Source organism: Mobula birostris, chromosome 2 (assembly GCF_030028105.1).
Source record: "Mobula birostris isolate sMobBir1 chromosome 2, sMobBir1.hap1, whole genome shotgun sequence".
Classification (NCBI taxonomy): domain Eukaryota; kingdom Metazoa; phylum Chordata; class Chondrichthyes; order Myliobatiformes; family Myliobatidae; genus Mobula; species Mobula birostris.
Window position 1 is genome coordinate 169289756 of NC_092371.1, and position 26134 is coordinate 169315889.

Genomic DNA, 26134 nt, shown 5'->3' on the forward strand with positions numbered 1-26134 from the left:
ATTTAGAGAATCATGGTCTGATCAAGGACAGTCAGCATGGCTTTGTGAAGGGCAGATTGAGTCTAACAAGCTTGATAGAGTCCTTTGAGGAGGTGACCAGGTATATAGATGAGGGTAGTGCAGTGGATGTGATCTATATGGATTTTAGTAAGGCATTTGACAAGGTTCCACATGGTAGGCTTATTCAGAAAGTCAGAAGGTATGGGATCCAGGGAAGTTTGGCCAGGTGGATTCAGAATTGGCTTGCCTGCAGAAGGCAGAGGGTCGTAATAGAGGGAGTACATTCGGATTGAAGGGTTGTGACTAGTGGTGTCCCACAAGGATCAGTTCTGGGACCTCTACTTTTCATGATTTTTATTAACGACCTGGATGAAGGGTGGGTTGGCAAGTTTGCAGACAACACAAAGGTTAGTGATGTTGTAGATAGTGTAGAGGATTGTCGAAAATTGCAGAGAGACATTGATAGGTTGCAGAAGTGGGCTGAGAAGCGGCAGATGCAGTTCAACCTGGAGAAGTATGAGCTGGTACACTTTGGAAGGACAAACTCCAAGGCAGAGTGCAAAGTAAATGGCAGGATACTTGGTAGTGTGGAGGAGCAGAGGGACCTGGGGGTACATGTCCACAGATCCCTGAAAGTTGCCTCACAGGTAGATAGGGTAGTTAAGAAAGTTTATGGGGTATTAGCTTTCAGAAGTCGAGGGACAGAGCTTAAGAGTCGCGATGTAATGATGCAGCTCTATAAAACTCTGGTTAGGCCAGTTCTGGTTGCTTCACTATAGGAAGGATGTGGAAGCATTGGAAAGGGTATAGAGGAAATTTACCAGGATGCTGCCTGGTTTGGAGAGTATAGATTATGAACAGAGATTAAGGGAGCTAGGGCTTTACTCTTCGGAGAGAAGGAGGCCTGAGAGGAGACATGATAGAGGTATATAAGATATTAAGAGGAATAGATAGAGTGGAGAGCCAGCACCTCTTCCCCTGGGCACCACTGCTCAATACAAGAGGACGTGGCTTTAAGGTAAGGGGTGGGAGGTTCAAGGGGGATATTAGAGGAAGGTTTTTTACTCAGAGAGTGGTTGGTGCGTGGAATGCACTGCCTGAGTCAGTGGTGGAGGTAGATACACTAGTGAAATTTAAGAGGCTACTGGACAGGTATATGGAGGAATTTAAGGTGGGGGATTACATGGGAGGCAGGGTTTGAGGGTTGGCTCAACAATGTAGGCCTAAGGACCTGTACTGTGCTGTACTATTCTATATTCTATAATCACTGGACTCTGGCAAAGTTCCGAGAACTGGAAAACTGCAAATGTCACTCTACCCTAAGAAAGAAGAAAGGCAGCAGAAAGGAAATTGTAGACAAGCTATCCTGATCTCAGTGGTTGGGAAACTGTTGGAGTCAATTGTTAAGGATGAGGTTATGGAGTACTTGGTAACAGGACAAAGTCAGCACAGTTTCCTTAAGGGAAAAACTTGCCTGGCGAACCTGTTGGAATTCTTTGAGATTACAAGTAGGATAAATAAAGGGGATGCTCTGGATGTTGTATATTTGGATTTTCAGAAGGCCTTTGACAAGGTACCACACATGAGGCTGCTTACCAAGTTAAGAGCCCATGGTATTACAGGAAAGTTATTGGCACGGTTAGTATATTGCTGATTGGTAGGAGGTAGCGAGTGGGAATAAAAGGATCCTTTTCTGGTTGGTTGCCAGTGACTAGTGGTGTTCTGCAGGTATCGGTGTTGGGACCACTTCTTTTTATGCTGTATATTAATGATCTAGATGATGAAATAGATGGCTTTGTTGCCAGGTTTGCAGGTGATACGAAGATTGGTGGAGGGGCATGCAGTGTTGAGGAAACAGGTAGGCTGCAGAAGGACTTACACAGATAATGAGAATGGGCAAGAAAATGGCAAATGAAATAAAATGTTGGAAAATGCATGGTTGTGCACTTGGACAATAGAAATAAATATGCAGACTATTTTCCAAATGGGGAGAAAATCCAAAAACTGAGATGCAAAGAGACTTGGGGGTCATTGTACAGAATACCTTAAAGGTTAACTTGCAGGTTGAGTCGGTGGTGAGGAAGTCAAATGTAATGTTAGTGTTCATTTCAAGAGGTCTGGAATACAACAGTATGGATGTGATGCTGAGGCTTTATAAAGAACTGGTGATGCCTCACCTTGAGTATTGTGAACAGTTCAGGGCTCCTTATCTAAGAAAAGATGTGCCGGCATTGGAGAGGGTTCAGAGGAGGTTCACAAGGATGATTCCAGGAATGTAAGGGTTATCATAGGAGGAAGGTCTGATGACTCTGAGTCTGTACTCGCTGGGATTCGGAAGGATGGGATGGGGGGTGGAAATCTCACTGAAACCTATGGAATGTTAAAAGGCCTAGAGAGTGTAGATGTGGAAAGGATGTTTCTCATCGTGGGTGAATCTAGGACAAGAGGCCACAGCCTCAGAAAAGAGGGACATCCATTTAAAACTAAGATGTCATGAAATTTCTTAAGCCAGAGGGTGGCGAATTTGTGGAATTGGCTACCACAGGCAGCAGTGGAGGCCTGGTCATTGGGTGTATTTAAGGCAGAAACTGATAGGTTCTTGATTAGACATGGCATCAAAGTTACAGCGAGAAGGCTGGGGAGTGGGATTGAGGGAGAGAAAAACGGATCAGCCATGATTGAATGGTGGAGCAGACTAGATGGGCCAAATGGCCCAATTCTGTTCCTATGTCTTATGGTCTTAAGCTCTTCTGGTCTGTTGAGAAAGACCAGCCCAAAGAGGTCACTGCCTGCCAATTGAATTTCAGAGTCTAAAAATCTACACACTGTTATTTCCATCATCCAGACTGGTCAGAAGTGAAAGAAGGGAGACAAGAGGGAAGCGAGAAAACCACTATACCATCCTCATCATGAATCATTTTTTCTGGCAAACAAAAATAAGCCTGCCCATTGTGTGAAGAATTATCTGATGTCATTCAGCTGATAGGATTAGGATTTCCAGATAGATGGGAGGAGAAGATGGCGGCGCATCTGCGTGTGCGCAGCTCTCTGGTGAAAAATGATATCGTATCTGTTAAATAGGGGCTGTGGACAGTTCTGATTTGATGGAGAATGGACGTAAGAGCACAGAGGAACATCTGGAGAAATTTCTGAAACGCCCGTCCACTGCTGTCGTTACTGTGTGGTCGGGAATCTTTTGGAGGGTAGGCCTCAAAATCCCCAGCCTTGCCTGCTTTTGGCGACCGAGAAGGAGGTCGAATCGTTCGGACAGAGATGGCACTCAGTACCTGGTGTTGGAGAGCTGATCGGAGCTCGAAGTTTTTGGATGACTCAGTCGGATTGTGGTTGGCACGGCAGCGAGAGTTTTTCATCCTTCTCTCGTCTGCGTGAGATGTGGGACATCTGAGAAACTTTGAACTTTACTGTGCTCACAGACTTCTTCATCAAGTTATGGTATTGTTACACTGTTTGTAACTATTTGTTATAATTATGTGGTTTTGTCAGTTTTTTCAGTCTTAGTTTGTCCTGTGTTTTGTGATATCACACTGGAGGAAATAATGTATCATTTCTTAATGCATGCATTACTAAATGACAATACAAGAGGACTATGTGTCTTCATAATCATAATCATAATAATTTTCAGATCTCACTGAACAAGCTACCACAAGGAGTCCAAGACCCCAGGTATCTGTATTTCAATAAACAAAAGACAGCACAATTTCACTTGCAGTTTTACTTGTAAAAAAGACAAACGTCAAAAAGAATCCTAACTGAAAATTTTATTTTCCCTAGTAAAACAATTACTACTAAGTATCAAATTTCAAATAGAGGACTGGTAATAATTAACCATATTCTGTTCCATTTAAGGAATGAAAAATTAAACTGAATGAAAAAGAAACATATATTGAAATGTGCTGCATCAATGCCTTTAGTTAATACAAGTCTTAGTTGTTGTTTTTCTCTATAAAGAGAATAGTTTTATATTATTTTAAGTGAAGGAAACAAGGCCAATCACTTTAAAGAAATAAAACACTTGAACTCTAGGTTATTATTCTATTTGACAGAACGTTCATTTTTTTCTCAAATTTGTAGATTGTCCAGTGGAATCTAATTTCCCTTGCAGTCCCTTGTGTGTTGTGTGTTCCCTTGTGTGTTGTGTGTGTCAACAACACACACAAAATGCTGGAGGCATTCAGGTCAGGCAGCACTTACGGAGAGGAATGAAGTGTACTGTTGAAAGATCTCAGTCCAAAATGTTGACTGTTCTTCACTGATGCTGCCTGACCTGCTGAGCTCCCCAGCATTTTGTGCCCTTTGCTCAAGATTTCCAACATCTGCAGAATCTCTTGTCTTTGTCCAACAGTTTACTCTTTCATGAATTTAGCCATGGCTACCATTTCTTCTATAAAAATGCTGGAATAATCAAACAACAGTTGGATACATTAATGTGTTGCATCTCAAAACTCTAGAACATGCAGTTACACTGTTTCCTATAAAGCAAAACTGGCCTTCACTGTGTTATCAAATGCAAGACACTTCACTGTTCCGGGGAGAGATGGCAAACCAAAATTGCTTTTGCACTTAATGCAGTAGACCAGGTTGGAATAGACATCTCAAGCTTCCAATTGCACATCATTTTGACTCTCCTTCCTACTCCCACACCAACCTGTCAGTCCTCAGCTTTCTCCATTGTAACGGTGAGACCAAATGCAAACTGGAAGAACAGCATCTTATATTCCATTTGGGTAGCATACAACCCAAAAGAATGAACATTAAATGTTCCAATTTCAGGAAAACCACATCCTTGGTATTCTCCCATACAGTCACCTGTCCAGCAACTCACCTAGGTTCCTCTACCTTTGGTCACCTTTCCTACCCTCTTTCCCCCACTTGTTCAATCTGCCCATTCAATCCTCCTCCAACAGGTTTTACTTATGACTGCCAGTCTGTCTCAACTCTCCCTCATACTGCTATGTACTAATAGTATTTCCTCTTCAGTCTTGATGCAGGGTCTTGAACCTAAATGTAAGTATACCGTTTGCTTCCTCCACAGATATTGTTTGACTTGCTGGGTTCTCTGGCTTTCTATTTTTTTTTTATACAGATTCCAGCATCTGCAGTCTCCAGGCTCAAGCAAAGGCAGCAATACCAAGATATGGATTTGAAAAAAATGGCAGTTGGTATGTCATTGATTTTGGTTATGGGTAGGCTATACTACAGATGATCCAAGCAGTATAGAGATTGCTTACGCACAAAGAACTTTACAAAGATTATGTGCATCAAATACGAATCTTCCAATCGCTCTGCTGAGAAAAAAAAACTATTTATGATTTTTTCTTGTTTTGGATGGTTATGACCTATGAAAACATATTCCAGATCTCCGCAGATGTTCTGACACCTGAGACATTCAGTTTAATTTTCTGACATTGTTAGCATTTAATTGCATTAAATTTTACTGATTTTTGGTCCACAAGATTCAGGCCTAGTCTTGGAAAAAGATCTGTCATTTTATTGTAAGAAACAAATTCATCAACTTTTCTGTCTAAAGTAATCATGGGTTATGCAAGCAGTCTTGAAACTAAGTTCTCTAAATAATAAGTAGGAACTTACTTGGGACTGCCAAAACTTCCTTGGTTTGATGCCAAGTTCAGTGTTTGCTATGAGAATCAGCCCACTGAACCTATGCTGGGTGGGACCTGATGAAGAAACTATAACTACAGAAAGGAATGGCTGCAAGGAAGGGGAGGTATAATATAATCAAAATTTTTGAAGGGTGTTTTGTTTCAGCTTTCAGTTGGTTAAAAGAGATATGAAGTGTTCAAAATTATTTCAATGATTCAAAATATTTTTTAAAGAAACATACATTTCCAAAAGCACCTGACTATTTTCAAATGCATCTGAATATCTCATATTCAAAATCTTTGACAACAAACAAAACCACAGGTTGCAGCACAATAAGGTGCCAAGGTGTTGTCAGCAGTTTATCTGATGGATTTGTTTGATTGTCTTTATGACAGTTTTTGGATGAAGATATCCAGACAATCGGACATCGGTCATTTTAAGAGAGATCTGCTGCCCAAGTACAAAAACCAGCAGCAGGTCACCACAGCGAAAAAGAGCTTTAACCAGCAGCCAATTGGCATTTGAGATTGATTAGCAAGAGTAAATTAGAGGAATGCAGGGCAACCGCAGCAACTATCGTCTGAGTAGACAGAGTCCGAGTAGTGATCTTGAGGCTTCAGTCACAGAAAGCAAAAGAAAAGAAAACCTCAAGTTTTTTTTCCTCTACTTCTTTGTATCTGCTCAGCTAGGATTGAAGAGATGCCAGGCAGGACAGTTGAATGCTCCTCTTACAGGATGTGGGAAGGCAGGGAATCCTCCAGTGTCCCCAACGGCCACAACTGTGAGAAGTGTATCCAGCTGCAGCTTCTAACAATCCACGTTAAGGAGTTAGATTGGAGCAGGAACTGGATGAACTCCGGATCATTTGGGTGGCCTGGGAGTGATAGATCGGACATGCAGAGAGGTTGTTTGTTACACCTAAGTTGCAGGACACAGGAAACTGGGTGAAAGTCAGGAAGAGTACCCCTGTGGTCTTCCACCTCAACAATAGGTATAGCACTTTGGATATTGTTGGGGGTAGGGGGGGTAGGGAGATGACCTGACAGAGCAAAGTCACAGTGTTCGGGTCTCTGTGGATCTGCCTCTGTAACTATGTAGGGAGAAGAGGCATGCCGCGGTGATAGGGGTTCATTTGTATGGGAACGGTCAGGAGGTTCTGTGGGTAAGAACAAGATTTCTAGATGGTATGTTGCTTCCTGGGTGCCAGGGTCCAGGATATCTCAGATCGAGTCCTCAGCATTCATAAGTGGGAGGGTGAACAGCCAAAAACCGTGGTCTATGTAGGTACTAATGACATGGGTAGGATGAGTGATGAGGTTCTGCACAGGGTATTCAGGGAGTTAGGTACTAAGTTAAAGGGCAGCACCTCCAGAATGCCACCCATGCCATATGTTAGTGAGGACCAGAACTAGGAATATTATATAATTTAATACGTGGCTAAGGAGTTGGTGTAGGAAGGAGTGCATAAGATTTTTATATCATTCAGTTCTCTTCCAGGGAAGGTAGGATCTGTATAGAAGGGATGGTTTGCACCTGAACTGGAGGGGGACTAATATCCTAGCCGGAAGGTTTATTAATGCTGCACGGTGGCATTTAAATTAGAGTTGCAGAGAGATGGCAACCAGAGTGCCAGAACATTTAGTGGCGAGGGTGTGGAGGCAGATGTTGGTAAGACCTCAGTCAAAGTTAGGAATCAAAAGGTTGAGCATGGTGTGACTAGTGTCCTGAGCTGTATATATTTCAATGTAAGAAGTATCGTAGGAGGGGGATAATAGTGCTGAAGATGAGGCAGCCTGTTTACAAATAGCGGCAATGTGTAGTGAGGAGAGGCTGCTGATAGGTCAAAATTGCAGTCAACAGGATGAGATGCAGTGTAAAAGGCAGAACAATTGAAAAGGGTGAATACAGGACTGAAGGTGTTGTATTTGAATGTGCATAGTATATGGAATAAAGTAGATGAACCTGCAGCACAGTTGCAGATTGACAGGTATGATGTTGTAAGCACACTGAATCATGGCTGAAAGAAGATTGTAGCTGGGAGCTTAATGTCCAAGGATACACATTCTATCAAAAGGACAGATGGGAAGGCAGAGTGAGCAGCGTTGCTCTGTTGGTAAAAAAAATATGAAATCAGATCATTAGAAAGAGGTGAAATAGGGATGGAAGATATTGAATCATTGTAGATAGGGCTAAGAAACAGCAAGAGAAAAAGACCCTAATGGGAGTTGTATACAGACCCCCCAAATAGTGGTAAGGACTAGTAGTAGTAGACTGGTAAAATCAAGTTGGTGCTGGATTCCAGGAGGAGGAATTTCTAGAGTGCCTATGAGATGGCTTTTTTAGAGCAGCTTGTGACTGAGCCCACTAGAGGGTCAGCTATTCTGAATTGGGTGTTGTGCAATGAACCAGAATTGATCAGTGGCTTAAGGTAAAAGAACCCTTAAGAGCAAGAGATCATAATAGGATCGAATTCACCCTGAAATTTGAGAAGGAGAAGCTAAGGTCAGATGTATCAGTATTATAATAGAGTAAAGGGAATTACAGAGGCATGAGAGAGGAGTTGGCCAGAATTGATTGGAAAAGAACACTGGCAGGGATGACAGCAGAACAGCAATGACTGGAATTTCTGGAAGCAATTCGGAAGGCACAGGATATATACACCCCAAAGAGGAAGAAGTATTCTAAAAGAAAGACATAACAAGAGAAGTCAAAGCCAACATAAAAGCCAAAGAGAAGGTGTATAATCGAGCAGAATAAAGATGGATTACAAAGGTAAGCTAGCCAATAATATTAAAGAGGATACCAAAAGTTTCTTAGAAGGCTATGGGTAACCCCAGGTAATTTCTAAAGTAAGTACATGTTCAGCACAGCATTGTGAACCAAAGGGCCTGTATAGTGATGTAGATTTTCTAGGTTTCTATACATAAAATGTAAAAGAGAGGTGAGAGTGGATATCAGACTGCTGGAAAACAATGCTGGTCAGGTAGTAATGGGGTGGGGGGGTGAGACATCGAAATGGCGGACAAAATGAAATAAGTATTTTCCTTCAGTCTTCACTGTAGAAAACGCCAGCAGTATAGTCGAAGTTCCAGGTGTTAGGGGCCATGAGTGTGTGAAGTTACCATAAATAGAGAGCAGGATCTTGGGACACTGAAAGGTCTGAATGTTAAGTAAGTCATCTGGACCAGATGGTGTATACCAAGGGGGTTCTGAAAGAGGTGGCTAAAGAGATTGTGGCAGCATCAGTACTGATGTTTCAAGAATCATTAGATTTTGAAATGGTTCTGGAAGACTGGAAAATTGCAAATATGTTAGGGCTATATACGTTATATGTCAACGATTTGCCTGTTGGAATTAATAGCTATGTTGCAAAATTTGCAGATGATGTTAAGATAAGTGGAGGGGGAGGTAGTTTTAAGGAGGTAGAGAGGCTACAGAAGGGCTTAGAAGGGTTATGAGAATGGGCAAAAGAATGGCAGATGAAATACAGTGTCAGGAAGTGTATGGTCAAGCACTTTGGTGGAAGAAATGAAAGGGTTAATTATTTTCTAAATGGAGAGAAAATACAAAAAAACTGAATTGCAAAGGAACTTAGAAGTCCTTGTGCAGGATTCCCTAAAAGCTAATTTGCAGGTTGAGTCTGTGGTGAGGAAGGCAAATGCAATGTTAGCATTCATTTCAAGAGGACTAGACTATAAGAGCAAGGATCTTATGTACTTTATAAAGCACTGGCCTCACTTGGGGAATTAAGAGCAGTTTTGGACCCCTTACCTTAGAAAGGATGTGCTGAATCTGTAGAGGGTTCAGAGGAAGTTCACGAAAATGATTCCAGGATTGAAAGGCTTGTCATATGAAGAGTGTTTGATGGCTGTGGGCCTGTATTCACTGGAATTCAGAAGAATGAGAGCCGAACTCATTGAAACCTATGGAATGGTGATAGGCCTTGATAGAGCGGATGTGGAGAGTACTTCCAATGTTGAGAAAATCTAAGACCAGAAGACACAGCTTCAGAATGGAGGGGTGACATTTTAGAACTGAGATGAGAAGGAATTTGTTTAGCCAGACAGTGGTGAATCTGTGGAATTATTTTTCACAGGCTGCTGTGCATATCAAGTCTTTATGTATACTTAAGGCAGAGATTGATAGATTCTTGATTTGTCAGGGCATGAAGGGATACCGAGAGAAGGCAGGAGATTGGGGCTGAGAGGAAAATGGATCAGCTATGACAAGATAGTGGAGTAGACTCAATGGACCAAATGACCCAATTCTGCTCCTATATCTTATGGCCTTTGTCTTTGGACAGCACATCAACACTGGCAGATCAAAAAAAAAAGTCAAGCTCACATTTAGTACCAAAGTTAGTAATAATCACAGGTTCATGGGTATAGGCAACAAATTTTGATTCACTATATCCAGAGTATCCAAATGATAATGAAGAAAATTTAGAGCCAAGCTTATATTAATAAATAAGGAGCAATTTTATAATTTCTGGTATTACAGATTGTAAATGCACCAGGGATAATAGAATTTTAATATGGGCTTTAACTCAGTCAGCAGGGAACTTACATTGATGTTTTGATTAGGTTTCCATTTCCTATCTATTCATGGAGAACTTGAGGACAAAGCCATAAGCAACTTAACTGATGAGTACCCAACGCTGAAGTTGGGTCTTCTCACACAAATATCGTCATGATGTGTGGCAGAGCAAGTCACCACATGGAAGTGCTGATAAAAACTGAAAGCACGCTAAGACAGTTTCTGGCTGTGAAAGCAAAGATTGGCCCTTTGTGTGGTGGCTTATTCCAGTTTTTTCATCATATTCCCACAATATCAGACCACCAAATTAAAGAAAGGATGCTGCATGTGCTGTATGTAATGTAAAAATGAATCTACCTATCTAGCTTGTACTGAATAAACTCATGTACCCATTGGAGTCATAAGGAATCAGGTCCTTCAGTCCAACTTGTCCACACCAACTTAAGTATCTTTCTGAACAAGTCCCATCTGCCTGCATTTCGTTCATTTCTACTTGTTCACACCAACTTAAGTATCTTTCTGAACAAGTCCCATCTGCCTGCATTTCATTCATTTCTCTCTAAAACATTTCTACCCATGTACCTGCCCAAGTATCTTTTGAAGATTATAAATAAACCAACCTCTACAGTTTCATCTGGTAGCTCATACCATATCTCCCCAAACCTCAGTGAGGGAAAAATTTGCCTCTTATTGTAGGTCCCTTTACATCTTTCTCTTATGTGAAACCTATGCTTCTAGTTTTACCCTGGAAAAAGACCAAACTATCCATGTTACCTAACGTCTATATTACAGTTACACCATTAAGTGCAGATTTTCCTTTTAAACTTGTTCTGGCAGTATACACTCAGTGGCTACTTTATCAAGTAAGCCTGTACAACTGCTCACTACTCACTAATGCAGATATCTAATCAGCCAATCATTTGGCAGCAACTCAATGCAAGAAAGCTTGTGAATATGGTGAAGAGGTTAAGTTGTTCAGACCAAACATCAGAATGGGGGAGAAATGTGATCTAATTGACTTTGACCATGGAATTATTGTTGGTGCCAGATGAGATGGATTGAGTATCTCAGGAACTGCCGATCTCCTGGGATTTTCTCGAGTAAATTCTCCAGAATTTACTGAGAATGGTGCAAAAAACAAAAAACATCTAGTGAGCAGCTGTTCTGTGAATGAAAATGACTTGTTAATGAGAGAAGTCAGAGAAGAATGGCCAGACTTGTTCAAGCTGACAGGAAGGCAACAGTAACTCAAATAACCATGTATTGCAACAGTGGAACGTAAAACAGTATCGCTGAATATACAACACATCAAACCTTGAAGTGGATAGGTTACAACAGTAGAAAACCACGAACATACACTCAGTGGCTACTTAATTAACTACAGGAGGTTTCTAATAAAGTGGCCACTGAGTGTAGATAGGTTGCCTTCCAATTTGTCATCAAGGTTAGAAGAATAAATGAAAATCAAAAAAATGGTGGATATAAAAACGTAAACATGAGGAATTCATATATTTATATTAATAACAAAAAATGTTGAATATACTCAGCAGGCAAGCCACATTTGTGGAAAGAGAAATGGGTAACATTTCAAGTCAAACACCTTTTGTCTGAAGTTCCAACAAAGGGTCTGGAACCTGAAATGTTAGCTCTGTTTCTCTTCCTACTGAATATATCCAGCATTTTCCATTAGAAGAAGAATTTATGTTTTTAGCAAATAAACTAACTAGACCATCAAGAGATATCGAATACTTGTTCACTGATGTATGGGTGTAAATGCCACAGGAAAGACCAGCAAATAAATGGACAGGTAGTGGTGCCCATTTTCATAACTAGGTGTTGAACAATCTTAAGAGTGCTGCAGTCCTTGTAAAAATATTCACACACACATGCTGGCTAAGGAATTCCATGATTTAGACCAAGTAACAATGAAGGAACTGCAATGATGAATAAACTCTTCTCAGGCTTCCAGTCAAAGTACAATGGCTTTTTAGAGCAGCGTGTGGCTGAATCACTAGGGGATCAGCTATTCTGAATGGCCGGAAGCTAAAGAAGAGATTTTTTGTCATATAAGCCAGAAAAGCACTGATCCTTTCTCACTTATTTCTATGGCAGAAAGTTGATCGCAATATTTGTTGCTTTGAATTACTACGTAAAGAGAAGGCGGGGGTTCTTTGTTCTTTAGCCTTCCTTCGAAATGCCAGGACAAAGACATCATCCCAGGGAGAAGGGTCTGCACTGCGCAGGCGCGTGACATAGCGCGCCAAGGTTTAAAAACAGACCACCATATACAGCGGCCATCGTTAGAGTGGACTGAGTCAGAGTGGGATGGCTTTGGCTCAACAGGCTTCGGCGAGAACAGGCAAAGGCCAGGGTAGGTTCCAGTAAGTTTTTTTTTTTGTCCAGTTTGTTTAGAGTAGAGAGAATGCCAGGCAGGATGTTGGAATGCTCCTCTTGCAGGATGTGGGAAGTCAGGGAGCCCTCCAGTGTCCCTGACAATGACACCTTCAAGAAGTGTATCCAGCTGCAACTCCTAACGAACTGCGTTAGGGAACTGGAGCAGGAGCTGGATGACCTCCGGATCACTTGGGAGAATAAGATTATAGATAGTAGCTACAGGGAGGTAGTTATGCCAAAGGAGCAGAGCCCACAGGAAACTGGGTCACTTTCAGGTGAGGGAAGAGGAAAGGGCAGGCAGAGCAGGGTTCCCCTGTGGCCATTCCCCTCAACAACAAGTATACCGCATTGGATACTGTTGCGGGGGATGACTTACATGGGACAAGCTGCAGGTGGAAAAAAAGGACAGCAGTAGTAATAGGGGACTCAATAGTTAGAGGTGCAGATAGGAGGTTCTGTGGTCGTGACAGAGAATCCAGGATGGTTTGTTGCCTCCCGGGTGACAGGGTCAAGGATGTCTCTGATCGCTTGCATGACATTCTGAAGTGGGAGGGTGATCAGCCAGATGTCGTGGTGCACATCGGTACCAATGACATAACAAGGAAGAGTGAGGAGGTCCTGGAGAGTGAGTATAGAGAGCTTGGTAGGAAGTTGAAAAGCAGGACCTTGAGGGTGGTAATCTCAGGATTGCTATCTGTGTTATGTGCCAGTGAGGGTAAGAATAGGATGATCTGGAGGATGAACAAGTGGCTAAGGAACTGGTGTAGGGGGCAGGGTTTCAGATTTCAGGATCATTGGGACCTCTTCTGGGGCAGGTGGAACCTGTACAAGAGAGACGGGTTACACTTGAACTACAGGGAGACCAATATCCTTTCAGGGAGGTTTGTTAGTGCTATTGGGGAGGCTTTAAACTAGATTTGCAGGGGGATGGGAACCAGAGTGCCAGAGCTGACAGTGGGGCTGGGGTGAAAATAAATGATGTTAAAAGTTCAAGCAAAGCCGCAAATAGAAAGGTTGTGAGTGGTGTATATATTTCAATGCTAGGAGTATTGCGAGGAAAGCAGACGAGTTGAGGGCATGGATTGACACATGGAATTATGACATTATAGCAACTAGTGAAACTTGGCTACAGGAGGGGCAGGACTGGCAGCTTAATATTTCAGGGTTCCGATATTTCAGATGTGATAGAGGCAGAGGAATGAAAGGTGGGGGGCGAGGGGTAGCATTGCTTGTCAGGGAAAATGTTACAGCAGTGCTCAGGCAAGACAAATTAGAGGGCTTGTCTACTGAGTCCTTATGGATGAAGCTAAGAAACAGGAAAGGTATGGCCACATTAGTGGGGTTGTATTTTAGACCACCCAATAGTCAGCGAGAATTGGAGGATCAAATCTGCAGAGAGATAGCAGGCAACTGCAGGAAACATAAGGTTTGTGGTGGTAGGGGATTTTAATTTTCCACATATGATTGGGACTCCCATACTGTTAGGGATCTAGATGGGTTAGAGTTCGTAAAATGTGTTCAGGCAAGTTTTCTAAATCAATATATAGAGGTAGCAACTAGAAGGCATGCAATGTTAGATCTTCTATTAGGAAACGAGTTAGGACAAGTGATGGAAGTGTGTGCAGGGGAGCACTTTGGTTCCAGTGATCATAACACCATTAGTTTCAACTTGATTATGGATAAAAATAGATCTGATCCTAGGGTTGAGGTTCTAAACTGGAAGAAGGCCAAATTTGAAGAAATGAGAAAGGGTCTAAAAAGCATGGATTGGGACAGGTTGTTCTCTGGCAAGGATGTGATCAGTAAGTGGGAAGCCTTCAAAGGAGGAATTTTGAGAGTGCAGAGCTTGTATGTTCCTGTCAGGATTAAAGCCAAAGTGAATAGGGATAAGGAACCTTGGTTCTCAAGGGATATTGCAACTCTGATAAAGAAGAGAGAGTTGTATGACATATATAGGAAACAGGGAGTAAATAAGGTGCTTGAGGAGTATAAAAGGTGCAAGAAAATACTTAAGAAGGAAATCAGGAGGGCTAAAAGAAGACATGAGGTTGCCTTGGCAGACGAAGTGAAATATATTCCAAAGAGCTTTTATAGGTATATTAAGAGTAAAAGGACTGTAAGGGATAAAATTGGTCCTCTTGAAGATCAGGGTGGTCGGCTATGTGCGGAACCAAAAGAAATGGGGGAGATCTTAAATGGGTTTTTTGTATCTGTATTTACTAAGGAAACTAGCATGAAGTCTACAGAATTAAGGGAAACAAGTAGTGAGATCATGGAAACTGTACAGATTGAAAAGGAGGAGGTGCTTGCGATCTTGAGGAAAATTAAAGTGGATAAATCCCCAGGACTTGACAGGGTATTCCCTCAAACCTTGAAGGAGACAAGTGTTGAAATTGCAGGGGCCTTGGCAGATATATTTAATATGTTGGTGTCTACGGGTGAGGTGCCGGAGGATTGGAGAATGGCTCATGTTGTTCCGTTGTTTGAAAAAGGATCGAAAAGTAATCCGGGAAATTATAGGCCAGTAAATTTGACGTCGGTAGTGGGTAAGTTATTGGAGGGAGTACTAAGAGACAGAATCTACAAGCATTTGGATAGACAGGGAGTTATTAGGGAGAGTCAACATGGCTTTGTGCATGGTAGGTCATGTTTGACAAATCTATTGGAGTTTTTCGAGGAGGTTACCAGGAAGGTGGATGAAGGGAAGGCAGTGGATGTTGACAAGGCCCCACATGGGAGGTTAGTTAGGAAAATTCAGTCTTTAGGTATACATGGAGAGATGGTAAATTGGATTAGACATTGGCTCAATGGAAGAATCCAAAGAGTGGTAGTAGAGGATTGCTTCTCAGAGTGGAGGTCTGTGACTAGTGGTGTGCCACAGGGATCAGTGCTGGGTCCACTGTTATTTGTCATCTACATCAATGATCTGGATGATAATGTGGTAAACTAGATCATCAAATTTGCTGATGATACAAAGATTGGAGGTGTAGTGGACAGTGAGGAAGGTTTTCAAGGCTTGCAGAGGGATTTGGACCAGCTGGAAAAATGGGCTAAAAAATGGCAGATGGAGTTTAATACAGACAAGTGTAAGCTATTGCACTTTGGAAGGACAAACCAAGGTAGAACATACAGGGTAAATGGTAAGGCACTGAGGAGTGCAGTAGAACAGAGGGATCTGGGAATACAGTTACAAAATTCCCTAAAAGTGGCATCACAGGTAGATTGGGTCATAAAGAGAGCCTTTGGTACATTGGCCTTTATTAATCTAAGTATTGAATATAAGAGCTGGAATGTTATGATGAGGTTGTATAAGGCATTGGTGAGGCAGGATCTGGAGTATTGTGTTCGGTTTTGGTCACCAAATTACAGGAAGGATATTAATAAGGTTGAAAGAGTGCAGGCAAGGTTTACAAGGATGTTGCCAGGACTTGAGAAACTCAGTTACAGAGAAAGGTTGAATAGGTTAGGGCTTTATTCCCTGGAGCGTAGAAGAATGAGGGGAGATTTGATAGAGGTATACAAAATTATGATGGGTATAGATAGAGTGAATGCAAGCAGGCTTTTTCCACTGAGGCAAGGGGAGAAAAAAACCAGAGGACATGGGTTAAGGGTGAAGGGGGAAAAGTTTAAAGGGAACATTAGGGGAGGCTTCTTCACACAGGGAGTGGTGGAAGTGTGGAATGAGCTGCCAGATGAGGTGGTAAATGCGGGTTCTTTTTTAACATTTAAAAATAAATTGGACAGATACATGGATGGGAGGTGTATGGAGGGATATGGTCCGTGTGCAGGTCAGTGGGACTAGGCAGAAAATGGTTCGGCACAGCTAAGAAGGGCCAAAAGGCCTGTTTCTGTGCTGTAGTTTTTCTATGGTTTCTATCCCAAAGTTCGTGAGGTTGCATTCCACAGTGCTTTCTCCGGCAGCTAAATGCATTTTACGACAAGCTAGCCAAGCATTGATTAGGGATATCAACACGAACAGACAACTGTCTCTTCACCTGGAATTGTTAGCCCTCTTGTCTCCTGGCGATTGGTCTACTACTGTCCTAAGTGAACTATTTTCACAAAGGAACACCATAATGCAGGTCAGGAAATACAGCAAATTATTGAAACAAAGTGCAGCCATTCCCCCATTGGACCAGGAAAGGATGTCATCAATCAAACTGGGCAAAGCATTGTTGAGACGACTGGATCAGTCATTACATGGGGCTAAACTTTGCTCCGGTCTCCAGAGTTATAACTTATCGGGATTACATTGGCAAAGTAGAGCAAGCAATTTAAAGACTACCACTGGATACTGCGGAACAGGTAAGGATAGAGGTCTGCATGGCCCTTAAGAGGGCCATTTTGCCAAAACCGAACATTATAAAAGGAAAGCGACTGGCCTTCCAGGCACTATTGTGAAATCCAACCATCAGGATTTTACCAGTGGACCAAGGAAATACAACGGTCCTGAATCCTCAGAGGAATATTTCAGACTCAGGTACCAGTACCACCAAGACCTTACAGGCTCCCTAACATACACAGGGAGTGTTCCTCCTGAGGCCCATCATCAATGTGACAGATTCTTCAACTCACTATCTCGCTAAGCATTTAACAGCCATGGTGTTTCCCTTTGTGGGGGCTGTGAGCATCACACCACGAATTTAATCAGCTTTGTCAAAATGATAACCAACATCCAGCTGAACCCAAAGGATATAATGGTCAGTTTCAATTTGGTGTCCCTGTTCACAAGAGTTACATTGAGGACAGCTTAGACCGTAAGATTTAGGAGCAGAAGTAGGCCATTCGGCCACTCAATCATGGGCTGATCCACTTCATCCAGTCATCCCCACTCCCCCTGCTTTCACTCCATACCCTTTGATGCCCTAGCTAATCATGAAAATAAACGACTGGAAAATTGCAAATGTCACTCCACGCTTTAAGAAAGGAGGGAAGCAGAAGAAAGGAAATTATAGGCCAGTTAGCCTGACTTCAGTGGTTTGGATGATGTTGGAGTCCATTATAAAGGATGAGTAGGAATAAAGGGGTCTATTCTGGTTGGGTGCTAGTGAGTAGTAGGTGTCACTGATCTGAATGACAGAATTGATCGTTTTGTGCCCAAGTTTGCAGACGATTCAAAGATAGGTGGTTAGATGGAGGGGCAGATAGTGTTGAGGGGACAGATAGTGTTGAGGGAGCAGAAGTACTCAGACAGATTGGCAGAATGTGCAAAGAAGTGGCATGTGGAACATAGTGCATGGAAGTGTATTATCATGCATTTTGGCAGAAGGAATAAAGACATAGACTATTTTCTAAACAGGGAGAAAATTTAAAAGTCAGAGGTACAAAGGTACTTGGAAATCACTGTGCAGCATTCCCTGAAGGTTAACTCTCAAGCTGAGTCAGTGGTAAGGAAGGAAAATGCAATGTTTCAAGAGGGCTAGAATGTAACAGTCAGACCGTAATTATGAGTGTTGTGAGCAATTTTGGGCACCCTATCAAAGAAAAGATGCACTGGCATTGGACACTGTCCTAAGGAGGTTCACAAGAATGATTCCAGGAATGAAAGAGTTAATGTATGAGGAATATTTGATAGCTATGGGCTTGTACTCGCTGGAGTTTAATAGAATGAGAGGAACCTCAGTGAAACCTATTAAATACTGAAAGGTCTCAATAAAGTGTGTGTGGAGACTATGTAGCCTATAGTAGGTGAGTCTAGGACTAAAGGGAATAGCCTCAGAATAGGGATGTCCATTTAGAACAGAGATGAGGGGGAAATTCCTTAGCCAGAGGGTGGCGAAATTCATTGCCGCGGGCAGCTGCGGAGGACAAGTCATTGTGTATGTTTACATAATATCCTTTTCTTGCTATGCCCATCAGATAGAAAGTATATGTGCTTTGCACCACCAGGTTCAAGAACAGTTACTACTCCTCAACCATCAGGCTCTTGAACAAAAGGAGATAATTACACTCATTCTATTTCTGCTGTTCCCACAGCCAAAGTTCTCAAGGGTTCTTTATCTTGTTGTTTCATGCTCTTTCACTTTGTGTTATTTCATACTCATTATTTATTCTCATTTATTTATATTTGCATTTGCACTGTTTGTTGTTCATTGACCCCCATTTACAAGTACAGTTCTATAGATATACTAACCTTGAGAAAAAGAATCTCAGGGTTGTGCATGGTTACACTCAGAACACGCTGGAGGAACTCAGCAGGTTGGACAGCATCCGTGGAAACTATCAGTCAACATTTCGGGCCGAAACCCTTCATCAGCAGGGTTCCCTCCAGCGTGTTGTGAGAGACCTGCTGAGTTCCTCCAGCATGTTGTGAGTGTTGCTTTGACCCCAGCATCTGCAGAGTATTTTGTGTTTGTGTGTGGTGAATTGTATGCACTCTGATAGTAAATTTTCCTTTGAACTTCCAACTTTAAAGTGGGTTAATAGGTTCTTGATTAGTCGGGCGACAAAGTTCATGAAAGAAAGCATGAGAATGAGTTTCAGAGGGATAATAAATCAGCCATGACGCAGCCTCAATGTGTCAAATGGTCTAATTCTGCTCCTATATATTATGGTTTTATTAGATTAGATTAGATACAACTTTATTGTCATTGTGCCGAGTACAGATACAAAGCCAATGAAATGCAGTTAGCATCTGACCAGAAATGCAAAGAATAGTGTTATTTACAAAATAACCGCAAATAAAAAGTAAGTGCCGCAGCACACAAATATATAAGTACTGAGACAGTACAATATGGGTGCAATACTGCTTAGCACTGTGATGAGAGGTTCAGCAGGATCACAGCCTCAGGGAAGAAGCTCTTCCTGTGCCTGCTGGTGCGGGAGCGGAGGCTCCTGTAGCGCCTACCGGATGGGAGGAGAGTAAAAAGTCCACGGTTAGGGTGAGATGCATCCTTGATAATGCTTTTTACCCTGTCCAGGCAGCGTTTATGGTAGATGTTCTCAGTGGTGGGCAATTGGGTGCCGACAATCCGCTGGGCAGTTTTCACCACACGAGTGCTTTGCAGTCCGATACGGGACAATTGCCATACCACACTGAGATGCAGTTGGTGAGTATGCTCTCAATGGTACAGCGGTAAAAGTCCGTCAGTATCCTGGGACAGAGGTGAGCTTTCTTGATGCTCCACAGGAAATAAAGGCGCTGTTGCACCTTTTTGATCAGGATGGAGGAGTTCAGGGACCAGGTGAGATCCTCGGAAATGTGGACACCAAGGTATTTGAAGCTTGATACACCCTCCACTACAGCTCTGTTGATGTAAGTGGGGACGTCAGAGTGGCTCCTAGCATGCCTGAAGTCCACAATGATCTCCTTGGTCTTCTGGATGTTAAGGGCCAGGTTGTTGTTGGCATACTATGCGATCAGGTGCTGGACCTCGTCCCTGTAGGCCGTCTCATCATCCCCTCTGATCAGGCCAACCACCGTTGTGTCATCTGCAAACTTGATTATGGAGTTAGAACTGTGTACAGGAATGCAGTCACAGGTGAAATGGGAGTACAAAAAAGTTCTCAGCACACAGCCTTGAGGCACGCCGGTGTTCAGGGTGAGAGTGGAGGAGGAGAGGTTGTCTAACTTAACTGATTGTGGTCTGTTAGTCAGAAAGTCCAAGGTCCAATTGCAGAGGGATGAACTGATACCAAGCTGGCGAAGTTTGGTGATCAGCTTGGAGGGAATCACAGTATTGAATGCTGAACTAAAGTCAATAATAAGATCAGGGGCCAAGAACACCCGACAAAAAACAAACTGCACATCAGTTCGCAGATGAATATATGTTTCTTGAATAGAAGCAACAGTGAAGAGCATACTGGCTTGTCCATGCTGAGATGCCCTTCTTCCCAGTCCCACCATCCCTATTAAGTCTGTCTTGCCGGTGGTTCAGGACATGCATAGGAGGCAACAATGCCAGATACAATTCTCAGAGAATGACTGTTTCCTTCATCTTTGCGCAGGTCTTCCAATTTTGGAATTAATCCCAATTGTATGTGAAGATCAGAGTTCCCCAATTTAGATGTACTTTTGATGCTTCTTAATCTATTTTTTTTTCAAATCAACATCAGTAGTCTGCCCATTTTTATTATGTGTTGATGTGGAAAAGTGGGACAATAGTGTAGTCTTCTGGGTCATTTTAGAAGGCAGTTAAGGGTCAGCTATATTGCATTGGGCCCTTAGTTACACGTAGACAAGACTGAGTATGATTTTATGCCTGCACGATTATTACTGCACCATATATGGCTTTCTGCTATAATCTGTTGGTTTTTAGCATTATGTTACAGATTACTTATTTAAATGAAATTAAATTCTCCATTTGCAGTTTAGGAATTTAATTCTGTCTCTAGGTTTGAATCAAAAACCTAGCAGATGTGAACCTGTGATATAATTATGCTGCTACTGCCCCATCTTCAAGTTTACATTTTCAGTACAAAATTTGTGAAACATTTCTGCTTTCTTTGAGTTTCCCTGCTATTTTTAAACTATAAGGCCACAAAAAATAAGAGCAGAATTAGGCCATTTGCCATATCAACTCTGCTTTGGAACCTTTTTTGGACTAAATAATTTTAGCAATCATTCAACAATGATTTCCTTCTGTTCTAGGTATTGTTTTGTTGCTAGTTATTTTTCAAATTCCTGTTCAGAAATACGCGCACACACACACACACGCACACACCAGCCACCCTTACCATTTTCAATTGCCCCTAACATACATAACCATTAAACTGTGGCAAAATGTTGTTGGTACATATGTGGGGAAAATTTTGCTGAAGACAATCAAGACCACTTAATAGCAACATGGAAGAAAAACTATTTTACAAGATTTAGTGTCTTCTCTTTGGAATTATTTAAGTTTCTGGTGGTGCTCAGTCATAGAGTTCCAATCTGTTGGTTTCTCTGGCTTGCATTTAACAGGGATATTTATTCCTTTAATATAAATTATTATATTTAAGGTAATCCAATGTTCACACACTAAATAGATATGTAGCATAAAGAAACTTACCCCTTGCTCATCAAGTTTCAGTAGCTGTTCCATTACTTTGGGAGAACTTGAAGCCACCCTAAGGCACTGGATGTTCAATTCGGGTATCACATACTCCAATACCTCCTTTATGGGCAAACCTCGAGCAGTCCCATGTCGAGCAGTGGATGGTACAGCATCTTCCAAAATGGCTCCTCTCAGAGTAGAAAGCTAAATTAACAAAAATATCCTTCTGTAACTGTACATGTATTAAAATAGGCTCTACTTAGCAAACCTAACATTTATATCAATGATGCATTGTCATCCAGAGTTAACAGTCAGCCAAGACAAAATTTAATTATTTCTACAAATTCAGATTTGCATGTGATAAAATGATATACATTCTGTAAACGTATGAAAATATATGGATTGGTCACAATGGATTTGGTTATATTAGAAACATTTGTTCCGTTAGATGTCTTCTTTGAGGTCAGAATGAAACTGAAAGATGACCTTATTTTTGACACATTGCTGGGGCTTGAACAGGAGACCCTAGGTTTTTCTTTAAAAAAACAACTTCTTTATTAAAATTTTACACCATTAACATCTATTTACTGCAATGTAGGGCAATGTGATATTGATCCCACTATCCAATGCTCTCTGCCAAAGCAAAAGCTAACTGATCCTACTGCCCAAGGTCTGTTACGGCAATCCTATACTAATCTCACAGCCTGGCCCTCAAGATAAGCAATCCCAGACTAATTCCACTACCCAATGCTTTCTTCTAGGCCATCCCAAACTCACCCTGCTGCCCAATACTCTCTGCCTAGGTAATCCCAGAAAAATCCTACAGCCCAGGTCTCTGGAGGAAATACAGATTAATCCCACTGCTTTGATCTCTGTGCAAAAGCAATCACAGACAAATCCGAACATACCATAAAATATCTGTAATAAATCCCACTCATTTCTCTGGTGGAAAATTCCTGTCATCGAACTCATGACCCTGAACATCAACGATTCCAGATTTTTTTATCTGCAATTCAGTTAAATGGTCTTTGCCAAATCTACTGCTTGTGGGAAAATATTTTGTCCTCTTAGTAAAGAAATTTTTCTATATTTTTCTTCCTTATGATTCATTCTCTGTGGAGTTTGAGTTTGACAGCATCTGATACTCATCGACTCCCTCTTTATTATATATCGACAAGGATCATCCCCATCATTTTCCACAAACGACTTTCAGTTTTAGCTTTACTATGTTGTATATGCGCTTTATGGGCTTTGACAATTTTCCTGTTCTCACGTTTAAAACAAGTTCAAGTTTAATTGTCATTCAACAGTAAATATTTTGTCATTAAACCATGAATACACATGAATACAGCCAAATGAAACCGTGTTATTCTGGGGCCAAGGTGCAAAACACAGTACCAACAGTCATACACAGCACAAAAAAAGACAGCAGTAAAATACAAACAACAGGAATTCTACAGATGCTGGAAATTCAAGCAACACACATAAAAGTTGCTGGTGAACGCAGCAGGCCAGGCAGCATCTCTAGGAAGGGGTATATGTACTCTCGATAAGCACTCCATCTCTTTACAGATCCTCGCCATCTCATTCCAGTAATATTTGCAGAAAATTAGGGGGGGTTAAAAATGTAGTTTTACAAGAACTTAAAATTATATTATAATTTTCAGATTTATGAAAACCAGTTTAAACATCGTTATCATATCAAATTTTTTTTCATTAATAAGGAAATCCAGTTGTGAATTAATGAAGTTTCAAGCTAAAACAGTGGGATCCAACCTATTTGCTCTGACAGGAATTTATTAAGTGAGTAGCTGATAGCTGCACTGATGAACAAAAATTATACAAATTAGAGATTCAAATATTTTGACCTATTTCTTCTTATTGGCTTGTGAAACATACAGACCCCTTCCAAAGACTTGTCTTTGTATGAAAATACAAAATGACATAGTCAGAGCGTGATCTTGAGGCTTGAGAGAAGAGAGGTTTCAGTCGGAGAAAACAAAGGAAAAGAAAGCTTGTTTTTTCACTTTCTCCTTTATATTTCCACAGCTAGGACAGTGGGGATGACAAACAGGATAGTGGAACGCTCGTCTTTTGGGATGTAGGAAGGCAGGGAGACCTCCAGTGTCCCTGACGACTACAACTGCAGGAAGTGCATCCAGCCGCAGCTTCTAACAAACGTTAAGGAGTTCAAGCTGGAACTGGATAAAGTCTGGATCATTCAGAGGCTGAAGGGGTGATGGAGGTAATTACACCCAAAGTGCAGAGCACCGGTAACAGTGTGACAGTCAGAAAAGGGAAAGGGGTTAAGGAGCTAGTGCAGAGTATTCCTATGGCCATCCCCCTCAAAACAGAATATCACTTTGGATACTCTCAGGATGGGGGTATGGGGGGTGTGGGATGACCTAACAGAGGAAAGCTGCAGTGGTTGAGTCTCTGGCACTGAGTCTGCCTCTGTGATTCAGAAGGGAAGGGGGGAGAAGAACACACTGTGGTAATGGGGGATTCGTTAGTTGGGGAAACTGACAGGAGGCTCTGTGGGCAAGAACGAGATTCCCAGATGGTATGTTGCCTCTCAGATGCCAGAGTCCGGGAAATCTCAGATCGAGTCCTTAGCATTAAATTGAAGGGTGAACAGCCAGTAGTCTTAGTCCATATAAGTACCAATGATAAGGGTAGGACAAGTGACAAGGTTCTGCAACGGGAGTTCAGGACATAAGGTGCTAGGTTAAAGGGCAAGAACTCCAGGCTTATGATCTTAGGATTGCTACCTATGTCACATGCTAGTGAGGTCAGAACTAGGAAGATTATATAATTTAATACGTGGTTAAGGTGTTGGTGTGGGGGGGGGGGGAATAAGATTTTTGGATCATTGAGTTCTCTTCCAGAGAAGGTGGAACAGAAGGGACAGCTTGCACCTGAACTTGAGGAACCTGCGGGAAGGTTTGTTCATGGGCACAGTGGGGTTTAAACTAGAGTTGCAGGGGGATGGGAACCAGAGTGCCATAGCAGTTAGTAGAGAAGTTGTTAAGACCTCAAACAATCAAAAGGTTGAGTATGGTGCAACTAATGTTGTGAGCAGCATATATTTCAAAGCAAGAAGTATCAAAGGAAAGGCGGATAATAGTGTCTGAAGATGAGGTAACTGGTTTACAAACAGAAGAAATGTGTAGTGAGGAGAGGCTGTTGATAGGATGACCCTCAAACAGTAGTAAGGATGTGGCCTACAAATTACAATAGGAGATAGAAACTGCATGCCCAAAGTGTAATGTTACAATAATCATGGGGCACTTCAATATGCAGGTAGAAAGGGAAAATCAGGTTGGTGCTGGATTAGAGGAGAGGGAATTTCTAGAATGCCTACGAGATGGCTTTTCAGAGCAGCTCACGGTTGAGCCCACTAGAGAATCAGCTATTCTGGACTGAGTGTTGTGCAATGAACCAGAATTGACTAGAGAGCTTAAGATAAAAGAACCCTTAGGAACAAGAGATCGTAATAGGATCAAATTCACTCTGAAATCTGAGGAGATGCTGAAGTCAGATATATCAGTATTACTATGGAGTAAAGAGAATTACAGAGGCATGAGAGAGGAGTTGGCAAGTATGGCAGCAGAGCAGCAATAACTGGAATTTCTGGAAGCAATTTGGAAAGGACAGGATATATACATCCCAAAGAAGTAGTAGTATTCGGAAGGAAAATGAGACAACTGTGTCTAATAAGAGAAGTCAAAGCCAACATAAAAGCCGAAGAATGGCATATAATAGAGCAAAAATTAGAGGGAAGTTAGAGCTTTTAAAAACCAACAGAAGACAACCAAAAAAATTACTTAGAACATAAATATGTAATACAAAAGTAAGCTAGCCAGTAATATCAAAGGGGTACCAAAAGTTTCTTCAGATACATAAAGTGTAAAAGAGAGGGAAGTGTGGATATTGGACAGCTGGAGAGGTAGTAATGGGGACAACGAAATGGCAGACGAACTGAATAAGTATTTTGCATCAGTCTTAACTGTGGAAGACACTAGCAGTATGGTGGTGGGTTCTTGGGATACCAAAAGGCCTAAAGGTAGATAAGTTACCTGAACCAGATGGAGTATATCCCAGGGTCTGAACAGGTGGCTGAAGAGATCATGGAAGCATTAGTAATGATCTTTCAAGGATCACTAGATTCTGGAATGGTTCCGAAAGACTGGAAAATTGCAAATGTCACTCCACTCTTCAAGAAGGGAGAGAGGCAAAAGAAAGGACTCTATAGGCCAGTTAGTCTGACCTCAGTGGATGGGAAGATGTTGGAGTCTATTATTAAGGATGAGGTTTCGGGGTACTTGGAGACATATAATAGGCCATAGTCAGCATGGTTTCCTCAAGGGAAAGTCCTGTCTGACAAATCTGTTGGAATTCTTTGAAGAAATAACAAGCAGGGAAAACAAAGGAGAATTGGTTGATGTTGTGTACTTGGATTTTCACGAGGCCTTTGACAAGGTGTCACACAGAAGGCTATGTACTTATGATATCACAGGAAACATTCTAGCATTGGTAAAGCAGTGGCTGATTGGCAGGAGGCAAAGAGTGGGAATAAAAGGTGCCTTTCCTGGCTGGCTGATGGT

At 41.8% G+C, this 26134-nt stretch overlaps 1 protein-coding gene across 2 annotated transcripts in view; it reads right to left on the reverse strand.

The window, feature by feature from the left end:
• sipa1l2 (signal induced proliferation associated 1 like 2) overlaps positions 1 to 26134 on the reverse strand; it is a 500895-nt gene that overhangs the window by 291554 nt on the left and 183207 nt on the right. For both annotated transcript variants that reach the window (XM_072251068.1, XM_072251067.1), the window contains exon 5: positions 21543 to 21731. In XM_072251068.1, coding sequence (XP_072107169.1) covers positions 21543 to 21731 — 189 coding nt within the window. The remainder of the gene's footprint in view (positions 1 to 21542; positions 21732 to 26134) is intronic.